Source organism: Nothobranchius furzeri, chromosome 9 (genome assembly GCF_043380555.1).
Source record: "Nothobranchius furzeri strain GRZ-AD chromosome 9, NfurGRZ-RIMD1, whole genome shotgun sequence".
NCBI classification, from domain to species: Eukaryota; Metazoa; Chordata; class Actinopteri; order Cyprinodontiformes; family Nothobranchiidae; genus Nothobranchius; species Nothobranchius furzeri.
This window is the reverse complement of record NC_091749.1, coordinates 62,592,315-62,612,462: the sequence shown is the minus strand read 5'-3', so window position 1 is coordinate 62,612,462 and position 20,148 is coordinate 62,592,315. Positions and strand designations below refer to the sequence as shown.

Genomic DNA, 20,148 nt, shown 5'->3' with positions numbered 1-20,148 from the left:
CCTGGAGCGTCCCCCACAGGGTGCCCCTGGGGACACGGTCATAAGCCTTCTCCAAATCCACAAAGCACATGTGGATTGGTTGGGCAAACTCCCATGCCCCCTCCATCACCCTTGCAAGGGTATAGAGCTGGTCCACAGTTCCACGGCCAGGACGAAAACCACATTGCTCCTCCTCTATCTGAGATTCAACTATCGATCGGACCCTCCTCTCCAGTACCTTGGCGTAGACCTTTCCAGGGAGGCTGAGGAGTGTGATCCCCCTATAGTTGGAACACACCCTCAGGTCACCCTTCTTAAAGATGGGGACCACCACCCCGGTCTGCCACTCCCTAGGAACTGCCCCCGATGACCACGCAATGTTGTAGAGACGTGTCAACCATGACAGCCCTACAACATCCATAGCCTTGAGATACCCAGGACGAACCTCATCCGCCCCCGGGGCTCCGCCGCTGTGTAGTTGTTTGACTACCTCAGCAACTTCTGCCCCCGAGATCGGACAGTCCATCCCCAGGCCTCCCAGCTCTGGTTCCTCCTCGGAATGCGCATTGGTGGGATTGAGGAGCTCCTCAAAGTATTCCTTCCACCGTCCGACTATAGCCTCAGTTGACGTCAGCAGCTCCCCATCCCCGCTGTAAACAGTGTGAGCGAGTTGCTGTCTTCCTCTCCTGAGGCGCCGGACAGTTTGCCAGAACCTCTTTGGAGCCGATCGATAGTCTTTCTCCATGGCCTCACCAAACTCCTCCCACGCCCGAGATTTGTCATGCTGGGGGACTTCAATGCTCACGTGGGCAATGACAGCTTGACCTGGAGGGGTGTGATTGGGAGGAACGGCCCACCTAATCTGAACTCAAGCGGTGTTTTGTTATTGGACTTCTGTGCAAGCCGCAGTTTGGCCATAACGAACACCATGTTCGAACATAAGGATGCCCACCGGTACACTTGGTACCAGGGCAGCCTAGGTCACAGGTCGATGATAGATTTTGTAGTCGTATCATCTGACCTGCGGCCGTATGTTTTGGACACCCGAGTGAAGAGAGGGGCGGAGCTGTCAACTGATCACCACCTGGTGGTGAGTTGGATCAGATGGCAAGGGAACATGCCGCGTAGACCTGGCAGACCCAAACGCATAGTGAGGGTCTGCTGGGAACGCCTGGCAGAAGAACCTGTCAAGACGGTCTTCAACTCCCACCTCCGGCAGAGCTTTGACCACGTCCCGAGAGCAGTGGGGGACATTGAGTCCGAGTGGGCCTTGTTCCACTCTGCGATTGTCGAGGCGGCTGTTGCTAGCTGTGGTCGTAAGGTGGCCGGTGCCAGTCGTGGTGGCAACCCCCGTATCCGCTGGTGGACACCAGAGGTTCGGGGAGCCGTCAGGCTGAAGAAGGAGGCCTACAGGGCGTGGCTGGTCTGTGGGTCTCCGGAGGCAGCAGACAGGTACCGGATAGCCAAGCGGGGTGCAGCAGTGGCAGTTGCCGAGGCAAAATCTCGGGCGTGGGAGGAGTTTGGTGAGGCCATGGAGAAAGACTATCGATCGGCTAGACTGAAGTTATATGTACAAAATCCCTCTTAAAGCAATCTCCACACTGTTTTTCTGAACATTTTCAGTACCTTCCCAAGTGAGCCATTTCAGGGCTCTGACTTTAAGGAACAAGGTGCAGGTGATCCCCCCCAAGATGTTTGCGCTGTCGCCAGACTCCATTTTTACTACAGCGTCGCAGACGTCACACACAGCGATGCTCAGTTTCTCATAAACAACGAAGATAGCGGCGGAGTTCGCTGTGGCTCTTTCCTCTGTTCTAAATGACTCAGATGTCTTTAAAACCGCAAGTAAAAGCGCTAAAAGCATTTCTTCTAAAAAAATAAATAAAAGATGTTTGCACCGTTGCCAGACGCAATTTTTTTTTACTACAACTAGAAATCTACTGCGTTGTGCGGTATAGTCGGGATTTCCTTCTTTTTTCTGATTAGTCATTTTTGAACTTCCTAGTCCGGCCCCTCAAGTGCCTCTCTGCCTGTGAGTTACCAGACTGTGCAGAATTAAACAGAGGACGAGTCTGGCAGTCCAGGCTACCACAAAGCAGCACAAAAGGTGAGTTTTGCATAGTATGTCCTCTTGAGGATTTCATTTGCAGAACGTTCTAGCTAAATTAGCTAGCATTCAATAGTTTAGATTGTCTCAAAGGCCACATTAGAATAGACCCATCTTTGTTCTAATTCATTCTTGAATGTTTCTATGTGTTTTGGGTCATCCTTGAAAGTATTGAGCACTCGTTTAATGAACACATTTGCAGTGGTCTCTAGTAGGAACGAATGCCTACTAAGTCCAACTCTGGCCAAAGAAAAGTACTGGTGCACCATTTTCAGGAACTAGAACTTGCCCGTCTCAGCTGAGCTTCAGACAGCAGGGTTTGGACTCTTATCTGATATTTGGACATCTTGTCTCAGATAGGATAAAAGCAATGGGACTACCACTGACTCGCAAAAACGTTGTTTTATCTCCACAAATGACAAGTCTGGAGGAGTTCTGCCACATGCTGGAGTTGCTAATGCTAGCGGTTAGCTTCTACTAACCAGGACATTTTCTGCTGGTTCCTAGAAGCAAAAACCAACAACGGCCTTCCCCGTCGTGAGTGATGACCCAAGATGTGAGACCATGAATGTTAGGTGACAGTGTGACGTAGATCTGTCAGACTTTTCTAATCTAGAGTTTACTGACTACTTGCTACCACAAGCTAATGCAGGAGATAGGTGTGGGAAAAACTCAGATGAACTAAGAATCAGTAACAAGATTTTTTTTAAATGTTTTTTTCAGTGTTCCACACCGTGAAGGAGGACCCATGGCTGTTTTGTACTTTATGTAGATAATCCATATTAATATGCAGCACACAAGGAAAAAAAAGGTAAACGCTTTTTATTATCTTGAGGTTTAAGGTATCCAATGACTTGTATTCAGCAGCAAGCCCACCCAAACATTTTGTGCAAATCATAAAGCATCACTCCAGACGACCACACAGAGAACACGAGTCGGCAAATTGAAAGTTTTGTAGACAAAAGTACCAGAAGACTCCCATGGGAGAGGTCCTCTGTGGCGCAGGTAGCTTCTCCAGTAGGATGTAGCGATAAAATATCTGTTTACTTCATTTTGTCTCTCCAGCAGGCTGTTTTGATGAAGATAAGACATTTTTAATCATATGATTTTCACCTATATGTCCATTGTAGGCCTTTTTAGGAACAGTACAAATACAATTCTACATTTTTTGCTTGTTAAAATAAAAAAATCCTATTTTTGTGGCCTATGAGGAGTTTCACCTTGATAATCTTGGCCTTTGTCTTAAAAGGTTTGGACACACCTGACCTAGGCTGTAGTCAAATCATGCATTGCTTCCCAATTAAAATGGTAAAATTTAACTAAAATTACTTTTTAAAAATGATCCAAAGTAAGAAAAATGACTTATTTAAATGAACCTCACTTAAAAACTATTTTTGTAAGTTTAACTTTATAACATGACTCGTGTGTCGCCACCTATATTTTTAAATAGATGCTTTGAGCATTTGTTTAGCAAAAAATCATCCACAAAGCATTTAATCAAATGAACAAAATGTTTTTTACTAATTCTTTCTTAATTAGCACCATTAATAGGCCAGTGGAGAGCAGCTGCAGCAACAAAAGGTGGGTCTGTTTAGACTAGAGCACATATTTTTTACTTTATCATTTACCCACTTAGTCTAACAAAAGATTATTTTTTTAGATCGAATTGCCAGTTAATGTACTTAGCTGCATCAAATAGTTTTTTTCTGTCTAAAACAAAGATTTATAGTACAGCATGTAAATTCAATATATGATTTTTTTAAATATTTTGTGTATCTTTTGAACTAAAAGAAAAAAAAATAAACGTCATACTGCCGCTTGCTTTTAGCTTCCAAAACAGAGAACACTAGGAGAAACACACTGCTAAACTAGTGATGTGCGTCACTTATCTAAAAAGTCCACCTTTAACTTAAAACGGTCCTGCCCTGGAATAAAAAAATCAACGTAAGGCTAAAATTGACAACGATTTCTTAGAACTTAACCTCAAAAAGCACGCTGCACAAATCTGACAACCTCTTAAATAAAACCCTGTCAGGTTTCTGTAAACAGCAGCTGGACACATTTTGACGTTCAGTAATAAACAATCCAGAATCATCATCATCATCATCATCATCATTACAGCCATTTCTTTGTATTTTCTATGCATAATCTGATAAATATGTCTGCAGCAGGTTGTTTTAAAAATGTTTAATTCCCTTAGGTAATCAGATGTTTCCTCATAATAAAAACGTAAGATTTTTTTGTGTCGCCCTGTACTGAAAAACCTGTATGCTGGTTGCACTGGTTAAAGTGGTTTCAAGCCCAGGAGGGACTTCTCCTTTGCAAGTGCAGCCAAAGTCTTGTGTTGATTTCTTGACAGCATTGTTACGGCAGGATAATCTGGTCGTGTGCAACTTCATGATGTCCTGGTTGTGCATTGTGATGAATCTGCTCAGGTAAGTCTTGATGTTGCTGTACATGCTGCTCCTCCTGCTGAGCATGGTGCTCCTCCTGCTGAGCGTGGTGCTCCTCCTGCGGAGCGTGGTGCTCCTCCTGCGGAGCGTGGTGCTCCTCCTGCGGAGCGTGGTGCTCCTCCTGCGGAGCGTGGTGCTCCTCCTGCGGAGCGTGGTGCTCCTCCTGCGTACGAAGTCCCTGGTAATCATCTTGAGGAGGTTGGTACGTGTCGTGATGAGCACCTGGAGCAATGTGCTGCTGGTTGTCAACTGCATGCATCTCTGAGATGGGGTTTCCTTCAACTGTACCAAAGACCAGTTTTACATTTTCATGGAAGGCATTGAATTAAAAAAGCGTTACACAAAACAGTACAATCAACACTCACTGTGAACCTCTGGAGGGGGCGCTGCATTCTGCGACTTGAGGCGTTCCATATGTTCAACAGCCTGTAATGAGTTGCAGACATGTTCAGAATATATTTATGATTAGCTTATTAGCATAACTAAAATTAATACATTTATTAAACATTCAAATGGACTTCAAGGCTTTCTTTATGCATACTTTAAGTTTCGCCCAAGAATATACACAAATCTTTTTCCTAAGGTTCAAGTGTGTGTGTGTGTGTGTGTGTGTGTGTGTGTGTGTGTGTGTGTGTGTGTGTGTGTGTGTGTGTGTGTGTGTGTGTGCGTGCTCTCAAAGTAGCTCTTTGACATTCACCATGGACACTGCAATGGGAAAAACCAAAAACCTGAAACTTGCATTCAGTAAAACATTAAGAGTTTTATGGATTATGCAGGTAAATAAACCTTTTCTGTGTTTTAAAAAGAACTGAAAGATGGAATTTGAAACTAAACACAGCAGGAACACACCAAAGATTTTTATGGATCACTCAGGAAAACACTCCCACATCATCAGTTTCAATAATAATAATAAAAAAAGAAACAAATCCAGTACAGTCGGGTTCAGGAACATACCTGTGTTTGCTTATTCACTCACTGAACCTTTGTTCCTATAAATAATATCCCCACTTTACTTCAAGAACCAGAATAACCTTTATTGTCATTGCAGCAAGTACAATGAAATTAAATGCAATCCCCGTGTACGAAAATGAATTTACATGAGATAAACAAATAATATAAAAAAGAATCTAAAAATATATATAAAATAGAATGAAATAGGAGAGCAATCCTGCACATGAACCTGTGCACTTGAATCATTTCACACTGACTATGCGTGAAAGACAAGCTAAAAATATATAATAATATTGCACCAGTTTATATTGCACATAAAGTTGAATTGAGAAGAATGTGGGGTGTTAACTGCCATTCAGTGCCCTGATAGCCACAGGATAAAAGCTGCTGTGTAGTCTTTTCGTCCTCGTTTTAAGGCTCCTGTATCTTTTGCCTGATGGCAGTAGTTGGAACCAATCACGAGCAGGGTGTGAGGAATCTTTTAGGGTGCTTTCTGCTCTCCTGAGGCAGCGAAAGTTGTGTAGTTCATCCAGAGACAATTCCTCTTTTCCTATTTCTTACCATCCACATTTACTTACATAACACTTTATACACAACTCTGCTGACCAAAGTGGTGTACAGTTAAAACAAACAAGCATAGATGAAACATTAAAAGTATACCAAAACCAAAAAACCCACGAGTATACTAAAAATGTCAAACAAGACTGGATTTAGACGATCAAGTGGTGTTAAACACCAGTCAATAGAAGTGCGTCTTAAATAACGTTTTAAAAACCACAAACCAGGAGGCCTGCCTAATATTAACTGGCAGCTGATTTCATAGCCTACAGGTGCAGCAGCAGCAACCTCGGTAGTAACTAATCATACCCTCATACTGATGATTTACTTTTCTGTAACACTGGCTCTCTATAACGTTTTCATTGGAGTCCTAACCTAGAAACACTGAGCCATAGAACTGACTGCTGATGAACACATCTTAAAGGTTCCATATCCTGTTATTTTAAACCTTTCAGAGCAAAGGTAGGCACAGGATATAATCAAATATTACCAAGAGATATTTTTGTTAGCCTGAACTTATTCCCGGACATAAAACGGTTTGTTTCAGTGAAACTCCGCCCACACATGCTCTGACGAAATGTGCCTACAATAGCGTCTTAGGCGAGTCAGTTGTTGTATTGGCTATGGAAGTCCAGAGGTGAAGACATCTGCCTGGACGTTTTTGCCACGTGCGGGTGTGACTCCTGGTGGTGTCAGCGGTAATTTATTTGGCAAACTGAAGCAGATTTCATGTTTTCTATTTTTATTTTATTGATTCTTTTCTGCAAAATATTTTTAAAGTAAAAGAAAAAAACAATTAGTCCTTATATTTTAAGCAGTTTACCAATAAAGGGTTGAAAACATCATACTGGCAAGGGCAGCAAAAAAGAATCAAGTTACCGCTGTGACCGGGATGTGAACCTGCATAAAGCTGCGCACCAGCCCGGCTCTCTAACCGATGGACTACCAAGTCTGTTGCACGACTGTCACCTAAGCTACATATCCTGTGTTGGCCAGGGGAGACAGGTTTCAGACCCCAGACCAGATCTGGGAGGAGCAAGGCCTGGTCTCGAGGGGAGGAAGATGGTATTACGTACAGCTTTTACATTCAGGAAACAGGAAAATGCAAGAATGCAGCCAAGAACGGGTTTGGGGGTATTTTTCATGAGGAAACCATACTGCATGCTCAAATGCTCCAAAAAGTGAATTTGCCATGATCCATCCATTTTCTTACGCTTATCCGGAGTCGGGTCGAGAGGCCCAGACTTCCCTCACCCCAGCCACTTGGGCCAGCTCTTCCGGGAGAATCCCAAGGATTTGCTGTCTCTCACCTGGCCGTTCCCTGGCCAGGTGAGAGACATAGTCCCTCCACCGTGTCCTGGGTCTCCCTTTAGGCCTCCTCCCAGTTGGACGTGTCCGGAAAACTTCACCAGGGAGGCGTCCAGGAGGCATCCTGACCAGATGCCCGAGCCACCTCAACTGGCTCCTCTCGATGTGGAGGAGCAGCGGATCTACTCCGAGCCCCTCCCGGAGAGCCCAGCCACTCTGCAGAGAAAACTCATTTTGGCCGCTTGTATCCGCGATCTCGTTCTTTCGGTCACTACCCAAAGCTCATGACCACAGGTGAGGATAGGAACGTAGATTTTCCATGATATGCCCCCTTTAAGCCCAGACCACATTATGCATTTTCCGGCTGTGGCTCAGGACCGCTCGTGCCACACTGAGAACTACAGAAAGGTGACACATTGTACAGCGCAAGATTTCAGAGAGCCAAACTGCACAACGTCTCGCTCTAGCAGGACGCCTTACGTCAAGAGCACCCCCCCCAAAAAGCTTATGTCACTAATAGCAGACAGCTAACCAAAACAGCAACGCTGAAGAGACAAAAAGAGCTGCTGTTAACACTTCTTTTATCAGACTCCCAACCCGAACTCCAAAAAGGAGTGGTCCACATGTTCCTGCGTGCAGCTTCCACTGTTGCTAATGTTGCTAATTCTACTCCCCTCCCTAGCTGCTCGCGTGACTCCCTGGATGTTTTTTCACTGGTGGATTGCAGACAGGAGTCGTAGGTTTTCAAGCAGTGCTTGAAGACTTTTGGAAGCTGACTTTTGTCGTGAGGGTGCTTAACAAGCGGTTGCAGAGCTGGTCACACTGTACAGCCACAGACTTGCAAATCCCCCTCATGTTCAGTTTATTATCACGATCCTGATCATGGAGGGATTTTCCTAGGGACGGCCGAAAAACGCAGAGTGTAGTCCGGGCTTTAGTCAGTAAAGCTGCTTCACTCCTTACCTGCTGGAGTTCTATTTTCTGTGCGTTAAGCTGCTCCTGCTGCCTCTGCAGCTCATCTCTCTGCTTTTGCAGGTCATCAGCTCTTTGACTGAGGTCCTGCTCTTGCTGAGCGAGATGCTCCTCGAACTCCTTCATCTCCTCGTCTGTATAGGCCTGGTTCTGCTCCAAAGTCTGGCCAAGAACATTAAACATCAAAATAGCTGGTTCAGAATGGAATCAGAATAAATATTACCAATGTCACATGCAGCGTCTCACCTCCCAGCTGTCCGGCTCCAGAAACTCTTTCTTCTTTGTAGCAACCAGGAACTCATCCATAGAAACCAACCGGTCTTTGTTGGAGTCCACCTGCGAAAACAAGGAACAGGGAGAAGTGTTAATGCATTATTTAAAAAAAGGCAAATAATCAGAGTTGATACTAATACCAGTAAAAAAAAATGTCATCATCATGTGCCATACCTAAGGCTGGACGATAATTCAGTACATCTATCGATAGACATGTGGTGCGATAGAAAAAAATGGGTTGATAAAACTTTGATAAAAAAAGTTTTTTTTTTTCATTATAACATATCAGGTAGCAGCATACTAGACTCACTACTTACTCCTAACCAATCAAAACCACAGACTCGGGCACGCTACTTCACCAGGCCCTCCCCTTCTCAAGCCAGAACAGGGCATGAGGCAGCAAGACGTCTCAGCGAGAAGAGGCGGAGAAAAAAATAACAAATGCCAAAAATAAAATGGCCAGGGCTGCACGTAGAATATCATTTCTACAATTTAACTTTTTTTAAAAAATAATTATCGATATTGAGCATTATAAAATGTTTTTATCGATATACTTTTTTCTATATCGTCCAGCCCTAGCCATACCTACATCACATATTAAAACATTTGTAGGATTTATGCTTTCATTCTTTTTTAAACACAGAAACAGTTTTGTTTACCTGTTTGTAGCTACAATTTCGCCGACGGCTGCCGGCTTCTTCAGGCTGACGCTGATGGTGGCGCGTCACTTCCTTCTCCGTTTATCTGCGGGCAGCAGAGGACGTTGTCGCCCTCTACTGCCCGCTCTCCCCTCTCCGACGATGCAGTCCCATGCGTGGTCCAGCGTGTAAACTCCGTTGTCCCTGTTCATGGTCCCACATCCACGTCTCCTTATCTCGATTGCTTACTTGATCCATCTTTTGTATTTTTGTTGTTCGGTGGTGGATGTGGGACCATGAACAGGGACGACGGAGTTTACACGCTGGACCACGCATGGGACTGCATCGTCGGAGAGGGGAGAGCGGGCAGTAGAGGGCGACAACGTCCTCTGCTGCCCGCAGATAAACGGAGAAGGAAGTGACGCGCCACCATCAGCGTCAGCCTGAAGAAGCCGGCAGCCGTCGGCGAAACTGTAGCTACAAACAGGTAAACAAAACTGTTTCTGTGTTTAAAAAAGAACGAAAGCATGGATTTAGAAAGACACAGCAAGAACACACCTAAGATTTGTAGGATTTCTAAAAACTAAACACGATTCAGCACTTTTCTGCAGTTTCGTTAAAAATAACGTCCTAAAATGACCCTTTTTTACATTTTCTCGTCACTGTTACCTGAGCTTACTACAATAACTGATTAGATATCAGAATCAGATGAATTTTCCTTTATTTTATTAGCTCAATTTATCATAAACCAACTCACTCAATGATTTAAATCTTTAGCAATATTCAGGGTATCCACGGGTCTTTAAAAAGTCTTAAATTAGCTTTTCTAAATTTAAGGCCCTAAAAATTCTTAAAAATGACAAATAATACTTAAATACAGTTTCCAAAAGTCTTAAATTACCAAAGACCCAATAAACAAGATTATTTTATTTCAATTTTCATGAATTTCTAGTTGGTGTTCAGCATTTTTTGTGTATGATATTGGCGTAAGCGGAACTGTACACATTCAGTTGGTTGTGAAAGGGGGCTATTTTTAGATGAGCACATTAGCTGGTTAAGCTAGTGGGAGATTGTGCCATGGGGACGTGCAACTTTTATGGTAACTGGATGGCTAATCCCACGTTCGCGACGTGGTTAGCACCGGTTCCAGGCAATAGCTGGAAATTATAGTTTAAATTTAATTTGAAAAAAAAAAAAAAAAAAGCTTACATTTGGTCAAAGTGGCCTTAAAAAAGGTCTTAAAAAGTCTTAAATTTGGCTCCCATAAACCTGCAGATACCCTGAATATTCTCATAGGCTAAAACCATCCGTGCATATTATTAACAGAACAGCTGAAGCCTTAAAGCTCTCGGCTTTACACTTGGAAGTATTTTCCTCAACATCGGCTCACGTTAAGGCCATGTTTTTAGCCGTAAAACCAAAATAAGCCTCATTTAAGGTTGAAGCTAAAAAGGAGTACAGAATTAATCATTAATCAAAAATAGTAAAATTGGCTGAAAAATCACTACAACAGTTATCAGTCAAATTTAACAAAAAGGAAAATCTTTACATGAACTTTGTAGCCCTGAGTTTGGCTTGCTGTACCTCATTCATAACATGCTCTCTCATGCGCAACCGCTCTTCTTCCATCTCCACCATATCGTCCTCTTCATTAGTGGGGTCATATATTTTTTCCAGCTGAAACAGCAGAGGACAACAGTCAGCGTGGATCCTCTCCTTGAATCGACACGGGCGTTCTCAGCTCTGGAATTACCTCTTTGGTGAACAATGCCTCGAGCTCTTGTTCATCAAAGAATCCGTCTCCGTTTGTATCTGCATTAAATGGAAGACATATTCTTGTATTTGCTAAAACAACACACACAGGACTAAACCACAGGAGCATCATCTAATTTTATTTGGTGATGATCTGTAAGAATTTACCATGCAAGTTGAAAAAGGTTTTTGGGTCAAAATCATCAGGATCTAAGCCATCAGCTTCCTCCCACACCTCCTTTAGTTGATTCTGGCTGCCCTACATCGTTAAAGCAAAATATTTTATCTAAAACTGTTTAAAAAAAATCACCTGACACACAAATATTTACCAAGAATGAGAAAAATAATAATAAAAAAAGTGTTGGTTTTTCAGGTTTCACTGACTGGGTGGTTGACTTTAGGATGATCAGCGTGTTTCTTCCTCATTTCCTCATAGTGCTCCTCCTCTTTCTTCCGCTCGCCTTCATCCAGGGTTTTCAGATGCTCTTGTCTGTCATGCTCCTTCATCATCTCGTACTTCTTGAAGTCCTCATGTCTTTCTTTGTCATAGTTCTCCAGATCCTTTGTGGCCTGGAAACAGATGAAATCCTTGACTGTTTGACCCCCGAGCCAATGATAAAGACATAATCCTTCTATATTCCAGAGTAGTTGAGTTGATTTTCCTATAGATCTCACCTGGATTCCTTTTGGATACCAATAAATTAAAGAACAGCTTTAAAGAGCAAGTCACCCCCAAATAAACTTTTTTTTTTTGCTGATTAATTAAACGAGTGTCTAATCGTGCTGCAGACACTGTCGTCAATAATTTGGCTCTTCGGTGCATCTTAGTTAAAATTTTAATATTCTGCCTAAAACTGGAAGTGTTGTGCCGTTGTCAGGTAAAAACTCTGCACTGTATTTTAATTTAAATCTGCCACCGCTATTGGCTAAGAGGTATGCTATGATGTAAACTGGTACATTATGATGTCACAATGCTGTCGTGAGCCTGTGTGTGTGTATTTGTTAGCAGCTCCGCCCTCTCGGTCTGCCAGGCAACAGCATTTGTTGCATTTTTCAAACATGAAGTGGGAGTGGAGTTAGACTCTGGTAGGGGTGACTTGCTCTTTAAGAAAGCAAGCATATTCCTGGCCTAAAGGGGTTCTAGAATGCAAAAGCACATTTAGCCCAGATCTTAAATTTACACTTTTTCCACACTAGACGCTAAAGTAACAGCAGCAGTGGTAGGGATGCGCCAATACGATACTGGCATCGGTATCGGTGCCGATATATCGGTATCGGTAAAAGTTAACCGATACCAGGAACCGATACCAATGCAGTCGCTTGAAAATGGCTTCACTGTAACTTGTCATTTCTGTTCACCTAATATTTTAGTTTTGTGATGATTTCCATTCATATATTTTACTTTTTATCTACCTCACAGTCTTTTCCTGTTGAAAGCAGAGAAGAAAGTAAAATCTGTATTCCAAATCATTGCATTTTTTGTGTGGTAGAAGTATCGGTATTGGTAATCGGTATCGCCGAGTACTCAGATCCAAGTATCGGTATCGTATCGGTTTGGAAAAAAGTGGTATCGTTGCATCCCTAAGTAGTGGTATGAGGTAGAGGATATTTAAAATCTCTAAGCTCCATTTAGCTATGTCAAAAAAAAATTTATTTACATAATTAGTTTTTTTTGTTACATCAATAATACCTTCTACAACCCTTATTAAACATTGATTATCCAGCAGTTTTCACTACATGAAACATTTGGCATTCAAAAAAAGACAAAATATAACACTTCCATTAAGCCTTTTGATTGTATTTATGTCCCAACAAAACCAACAAACCCACAGAATTTACCGATTTAATGAGCCGATCCAAGTCTTCAACTTCAAACGTGTGTGGGTTCATGTGGTTCAGGTGCTCAAACTGCTTTAGGAGAGCTTGGTGGTCCACTGCGATGTCTTTTAAGGGGAAATGTTTATCATCACTGAGTTAGCCTTTAACATGTAACAATTTATGTATTATTCGTAACATCAAAAAACAACAAACAAGCCGTGTTGGACAGCGTACCATTTCCTCCCTCTAGGTCTTGTTTGGCCTTAATCAACGTCCGCAGTCGGTTTACTTCCTGCCGCTTTAGCTCATCAAGTTTTGTTCGGACATGATGGCTGACAAAGTCCAGCTCCTTTGCCAGCTTACCTTGCTGTATCAGTAAAATAAAGGAAACATGACTTTTGTTCAGCTCTAACAAAGCCTTACTCACAGTAAACAAAATGAAGGCTACCTGTATATGTGTAGTACGTTTCTTCTGCGTCATAAAACTGAAATAAAACGGCATACCTTAATGTCCTCCATGTCTGTGTTGTGGAGCTTTTCTCTGAAATGCTGATCTTTCTCAAGAAAATCAATGACTTCTCTGAGATAGCGATCATAGTGCAGTCCGGTGTCCTAAAAAGGGCAAAAATTCGCATTAGTGAAATATTAAATGCATGTCATGTAACCTAACAGTGATTATTTTCTATAGTTTCTTTGCATACATTAAAATAGATTTCCTTCAAAGAACTGATGACATACCTGGATAACATAATAAATGATCGAATCTGATTTCTGATGATGAAATTATTTATTAACCATTTCTAATAGGGCTGCACAATATATCGAAAAATTATCGTCATCGCGATAACAGGACGTGCGATAGGCCCATCGCAAAGCACGTCAAAAACGGCGATAAATGTTTGGTTCAAACATTTCCATTTGTGTCATACATCAACTTTTTGTAAACCAGCTCTGTTTTTTTACGCGGAAGTATTATTTGACCAATCAAATGTAGCCCTTCTGCTATGTGGCCAATCAGATGGGTCCGTTCACGTAATACGCCCGCCCCCTACGTAGACCCTTAGGATGGGTGGAACGCAACACCCGAACTGAGTTAGCGGCGCCGTTCCCTTGTTCGTCATGCTGGCTCAGATTAACGAACGCACTTTGTGCTGAGGTTTCTGGAATCAGCGCTGCTTTCAAACGTGAACGTGACTCCGCTCGGTGTCCTTAAGCAGCTGATAATAACCGGGCTGACTCCGACACGTGCCGGTGAACCAACCCACCGTTAGCCCCACGCTCCGGTTAGCTTCCAGCTAAAAGGCTACAGCACTCTCCTCCCAGTCCCACCCTGCTAAAGAGGGCCTGGAAAAGTTCCCCCACACATCAAAGTGATTTTTCATTTATGAGCTTTTATAACCTTGTTAATCAGGATAGTTGATTTGCTGCTGCACATAAACTGTCAGTCAGAAGCTCTGCTAGCCGGTTATCTTAGAGGAGCTAGTCCAATTTGTTAGCTTGTTATCAGAATCATAGTTGCAGTTTCATCATCTGAGCTGCTTTTTAAGGTCTAGGGAAACTTGTTCAATTTGGGGTTAAAAACAAACGTTTTGACATATTTTCCATGTAGTTTTTTGCCAGTTCCTCTTCTGAAAGGTAGACGATTGTTTTTCTCTTTCCCTCAAAAAATCTTAATATTCTCCTAGTTTGGCCCAGCACAGATCACCTCCCAATTACAGCAACAGCCTTATATCATAACCACATAAGTGGAGAAAATATTCAGTATCAATGAGAGAATTTGCTGTTGCATTAAGTGATGTTAACTATTATTTAACATTTAAACTTACTTTCTCATTTTTATTTATTTATTCAAAACCCTGGTAAGGGATGTTTTTCTGTATTTGGAGCATCAGAAAAAGTTTAATGGTGGTGGTGATGTTTTACAGTCACTGAGAAACTGCATGCATGCAGTTTGTTGTTTTGCTGCTAATACAGTAGCAGGTGCAGCTGCATATTTTTGCAATAAAAATGTTATGTTGTAATGGAATTCATGCATTCGTTTTTGTTTGCTTTGAACCCAGAGCAGACGTCACACGCCAGACGACATCAACACTGCATACTTTAGTATTTGTTCATTTATCGTGAGTAATATCGATATCGCAATATTAAGCACTGTTATCGAATATCGCGGGTTTTCCCAATATTGTGCAGCCCTAATTTCTAAGCATCTCATCGCTGTGAGTATAATGTTAAGTTAGTCCAAATCAATTCTTTGAGCAATTAATCAAAGCATCAACAGTCTCGAGCTTCTGTACCAATAAAAACTGATTTGTGGGAAGTGTTTTGAAAGAAATATTTCTATATCATCTTGGTGATACCTTATTCACTTTTACCTTCAATTAATCCTGCTTCTATTTTCACATGATACTCAATTTTTTTTGCAGCAATCTAAAAAGGAGAATGAAGCCAATCTTTAAGCGCTTTACTGATTGCCGATTCATCAGAAAACAGGAGAACGAAAGATGAAAATCAAAGTCTAACAACTAAATCCTTGAAGTTGCTCATTTGTATTTGGCCTGAAGTTGTAATAACACAAACGTGCTAACGTTTTAGTCTCTGCATCATAAGGTGCTTCCAACTACTAAATATGGGAAAAAATATAAACAGTGTTGGGAGTAACGCGGTACAAAAGTAATTAATTACTGTAATGCATTGCTTTTTGCTGTAATGTGGTAATGTAAGGCATTACAGGGAAAGAAAATGGTAATATTTACTCGGTACAATTGTCAGTAACGCGGTAATTACAATGCATTTTTAAACCCAGAATCAAGATGTGGGTTTCCTATAAATTCAAATTACAGGAAGCCTGAAAAAAGATCCAGTAGCTACATACATTACATCATTTATGGACTCAGCTTTGCGGGCATTCTATGAGCAGAGAGGACGCAGCGGTAATGGCTCAAATACTCCAGCTGCGTCCTGCGTGCGGCCGCTGTTATACTCACAAAATCGCTCCACCAAAACAAAGTCATTCGTTTGCGATCGCTGAGTTCATAATCTGTGCCCCGGTGATTTCAACTCATTGCTGCTGGAGTGCAGCGCATATTAAGCTTTTGTGTGTGTGTGTGTGTGTGTGTGTGTGTGTGTGTGTGTGTGTGTGTGTGTGTGTGTGTGTGTGTGTGTGTGTGTGTGTGTGTGTGTGTGTGTGTGTGTTCGGTAGATCCCTTTGGCTGATTAGTTAGAAAGTAGGAAATCTAGGAAACAGTTTTTCTGGAAGACGGAGAAAACATGCAGCATGCAGGAAGGTTAGAGAGAGAAAGGGCAGGAAATTATTCAAATAAAATCAAAAAAACAAAACAAAGTGCTTGAAAAGAAAAAAGTAGGTAGATTTATCCCCAATAGACATTTTTACCAGTGAAAAGCAATAATATATAAGTATTTAATATTTACATGTGATAGAATCAGATCACCCCAGAAGTCAGTCCCACATCCAGGGCCGTATCAAAGCATTTGGGGACCAGGGCAAATATAGGCTTGGAGCCCCAACCACCTCACTCCCTGCTCAGTTAATATAAGATGGCAGCGTGCTGAGAGTACAGATTGTTGTTGCTTTTATTTAATAAACAATCATTTTAAAGCACTGTTATTATATCTGACTGTTTATAACAGCAATCCTAGCTCAGACACCACATCACCTTCTACATATATGTCATGAGCTCACTGAGCGTCACATTACCAGATTCATATTGAAGTTGTTTTGGTGAAAGTTACTTCGAGTAATACAAAAGTAGTGTAATGCCTTACATTTTAAAATCAGTAATATTGTAATGTAATGAGTGACTTTAAAATGAGGGCAACAAGTAATAAATAATGCATTACAGTTTTGAAGCAACTTGCCCAACACTGTATATAAAATACATACACCAAACACCTACTAAATGACATACCAAAATATTATAACAATGAAACATGAATTATATTGTATTTAATTTGTTTTTCACAGCGCAAATAAAACTTGTTAACTTTTGCTAAACTATCATCCTGAACCTTTTTATTTGCTTGTGTGTGACTGAAGTGTCTTCTTACCGTACTCACTGGTGGCCCGTCCGTGGTTTTCTCTGGCTCTTTGATTTTAGTCTTATCGATCCCAATAGGAACTGCCTGTAAACACTGCAGCTGCACCAGTAGAACCCAACCGGTGAGAAGAACCCGGCTCCAGCACATCTGGACAGACAACACATTAGTTTCAAAAACCAGTAACGTTCACGTTTCACAGCACGTTGTAGTTAGAATACATATGAAGAGACATTCTGTATGTTTTTGTGGATTAAATCCATTCTCTAGCCTGGCTACAGGAGTGCCTAGCTAATAATATATCAAAGAAGCTGGTGGAGTTAGCTTTAGCTGACATATTTGGCAGAAAGAAGCCAGACACTGGTTGTGCTGTCAGCAAGTTAAGCTTTAAATTTAAAGTCTAAAACTTGTCCATGACACCAGGTCTTGTGTCTATATCCTCACTGTTGAGCTCCAATTATATGTCACTGAGATACTTACTTTAACCCTGAACATCACCTGCTCTGCTTCCCTGCCGCTGCTGCCTTACAGCTGGAGCTAGGTTGACAACTAACTGGCTAGTAAGCACGCTAGCTTGCGTAAGACGTAGCGCTAATCTGATTGGTCATTTCGGAAACTCTCCGGAAACGTAACTAGCAGGTTCGGTTGCACTGAGTCGTACGTGGCGAGCTGACTGAAGAGCGGGTGGGCGTGTTCCTTTTGCTCATCAGACATCGATTATGGATCAAGAGATAAGGTCAAGAGCAGGGCAGAAATTTCAGATGCCTCTGGGCACAGAGTGTTGAAAGCCCCCCCCCCCCCCCCCCCAACACTATTAACTACACACTGTGATGTACCTCACTGGTTTAATACTTGTTAATAACTATATTTTCAGTAAAAAAAACAATGCCATGAAAACGTATGAATGGGTTTGCTCCTTCATGAGCACAAATAAGTAATTTAAACGTAGGTGCTAACATTTTTAAGAACAATTCAGAAGGATTTAGGGCAAGGCAACTATTTGTGTAGCACCTTACAACGGTATAGAACCGACCAAAGTGCTTCATTAAAAACATTAAAACAATACACAACATAAAAATGCATAAAAACTAAAGATTAAGAACTAACTTTTTTATTTAAGGAAAGATTTTCAGATTTTATGTTGTTTCGCAAATCATTTTTAAGCCCTTTTCAAAAATATGTTTGTATATATTACATAAATTAAAAATACTTGATAGGGTACCGTTTTTATGATTTGACTCTCCTGAAACTCTCCAACATGAGTCTTTGTAGCTGCATTTATTAGGCGTTGAAAGAACAAGAATATGCTAAAGTCAGTGTGGGTTTTCTAAAGATCTTTTTTGTTTTGCTTCTTGTAAAAATAGTTCAAGGGTGCACAATCTCACAACTGCAATGCTGTCGGGTTTTTGTTCAGCTTTAAAGCTGCACTGTGTGATTAATGGGTCCAGGTCCACCTCTAACCCATGTCCTGCTCAGTGGCCTCATGGGGAGATGTTATAGAGCCTTGTGGCTGTGCTTACAGAAGATCACATCCTTCCAGTTCATGTTCTGTTACAGATTTCTGGTTGGTTGTCAACAGTGTTTTTGTTTCATTAACTGTTAAAGTTTTGGACACGTGGACATTAAATTTAAAAGAAAATATATTTTCAAAGCCATATTACTGATTTTTTTCTGCTTTCAAGCAGTGTGACCTGACATAAGAGTGCATATTCTGTCCAGAAGAGAGCGGTGTTGCATCTATTCAGCTAAATCCATACTTTTATGGTCCAGTAGAAAGACAGGGGATAAAAATAGGTCCATCTACTTGAGAAAATATGCTAGAAAACAGAATAAGTACTTGATTATAAAACAGCCATAAAGGTGCTTGTCCAGTGTAAAACCTGCTTTACTAGTTGAAAAAAGCTTAATTACAGACAGAATAATGTTGCACTTTATAAAATGGGAGCCTAATTCAGCGAGTTTGGAAATTGTCCTTGTTTCCTTTGCAGGCGTTACACTTGCTCTAATAAATATGTGCATTTATTTTCATTGTTTAACATTAGCTTTCTACTGGAATTATGAGTGCTGAAGTAAAAACTGTATACGTATGAACCTTGGCAGCTACAGCCAGACAACAAATCTCGTTTCTCTCCAGCTCATGACTAAATATAACATCCCTGCCCTGTAGGTGTCAGTGTAATAGTCCGATGAGCTGGAAGGTAATTAATCAACGTCTTAAAATCATAATCAAATGAGAAAGTGGGGAAAGCTCTTGCGTATGGGACCATTCAGCACTTCGTTTTAATCAGCAACAAGGATGATTAAATGTGCTGCATGCTTGAAAAAAATAGATTCCTGTCAAAATATTACCCCAGACTGTGTGTTAATAATTTAAACACTGTAAAAGACCCATACACTCACAGGTGGAATGAGTGCTTCGTCTCAGATATTTTGGGAATCATTCAGCCTAAAATCAAAGTAAAAGTAATCCATAATTCATTTTCTGCTGAGCACCTCCTGTGAAGCCGTGAATCAGCGAGAAGAGACTCTCAGAGGAGAAGACGATAACATTGAGTCACCTTGCTGCATTGTGGACCTCTGGCAGCCAAGAGGCAGGATCCAGCAGCAGAGGCTCTACTGCAGAGCTGCACTGGACTGTGCAACTACCATGTGTCTACTTATCTGAATAGATTAGTATGTCAGAATGGAGCTCTGTACTGTGGAACTGATAAATCACAGCAAGGCCAAATAACAGCAGCAACAAGATGATTACGCTGCAGTAAATATAATATAATGTTCATGCTGCTCTGCCCTTTATGTTGCAAATAGGATGGGGTTACGCAGCCAGTTGCTCACACATGTAACGTACTGATGAGATAACTAAATGACTCCGACTCCGAATAATTAAAAAAGTGTTTGATGGTGCAGATCTGTGCCATTTCCTTACTGATATACTCTAACAGTGCAGTGTCACACCCTGTCCTGTCTCCCCATTCTGTTCAGTCCTGTGTCCATGTTAATTGCTCCCACCTACCTCTCGTTTCCCAATCACCCAAGCTCCCAGCCCTCTTGTATTTAAACCCCTTCAGTTCAGTGTCTCTTGTTGGATCATTGTTTCTATGTTAGCGTGTTCTCTATTAAAACCTTTAATCGTTCCTGTGTAGCTGCTTACCTGCTTCCCTCACCCGCATATGGATCCTTGCATCCGCTTCATTCACCGCCACGCGCTGACAGAATGATCCAACCTACTAAAGGATCCAGCGGGGAGATTCTCCCCTTGGAGTGCCTGCTCCAATTTCTCTCCTCG

The 20,148-nt window shown here is 41.7% G+C and overlaps 1 protein-coding gene across 1 annotated transcript; it reads right to left on the bottom strand.

Annotated features, from left to right (window-relative positions):
• Positions 1–3,806: 3,806 nt before the first annotated feature.
• Positions 3,807–17,473, bottom strand: nucb2a (nucleobindin 2a). The gene is made up of 13 exons (XM_015953118.3): positions 17,343–17,473; positions 16,875–17,012; positions 13,314–13,421; positions 13,044–13,176; positions 12,831–12,934; positions 11,376–11,561; positions 11,160–11,250; positions 10,993–11,051; positions 10,824–10,916; positions 8,575–8,664; positions 8,320–8,490; positions 4,905–4,965; positions 3,807–4,821 (listed from the first exon to the last, which is right to left on the bottom strand). The coding sequence occupies exons 1-13, from the start codon at positions 17,355–17,357 to the stop codon at positions 4,451–4,453; spliced, it is 1,620 nt and encodes a 539-aa protein (XP_015808604.3). The 5' UTR covers positions 17,358–17,473; the 3' UTR covers positions 3,807–4,450.
• Between the last annotated feature and the right edge of the window lie 2,675 nt (positions 17,474–20,148).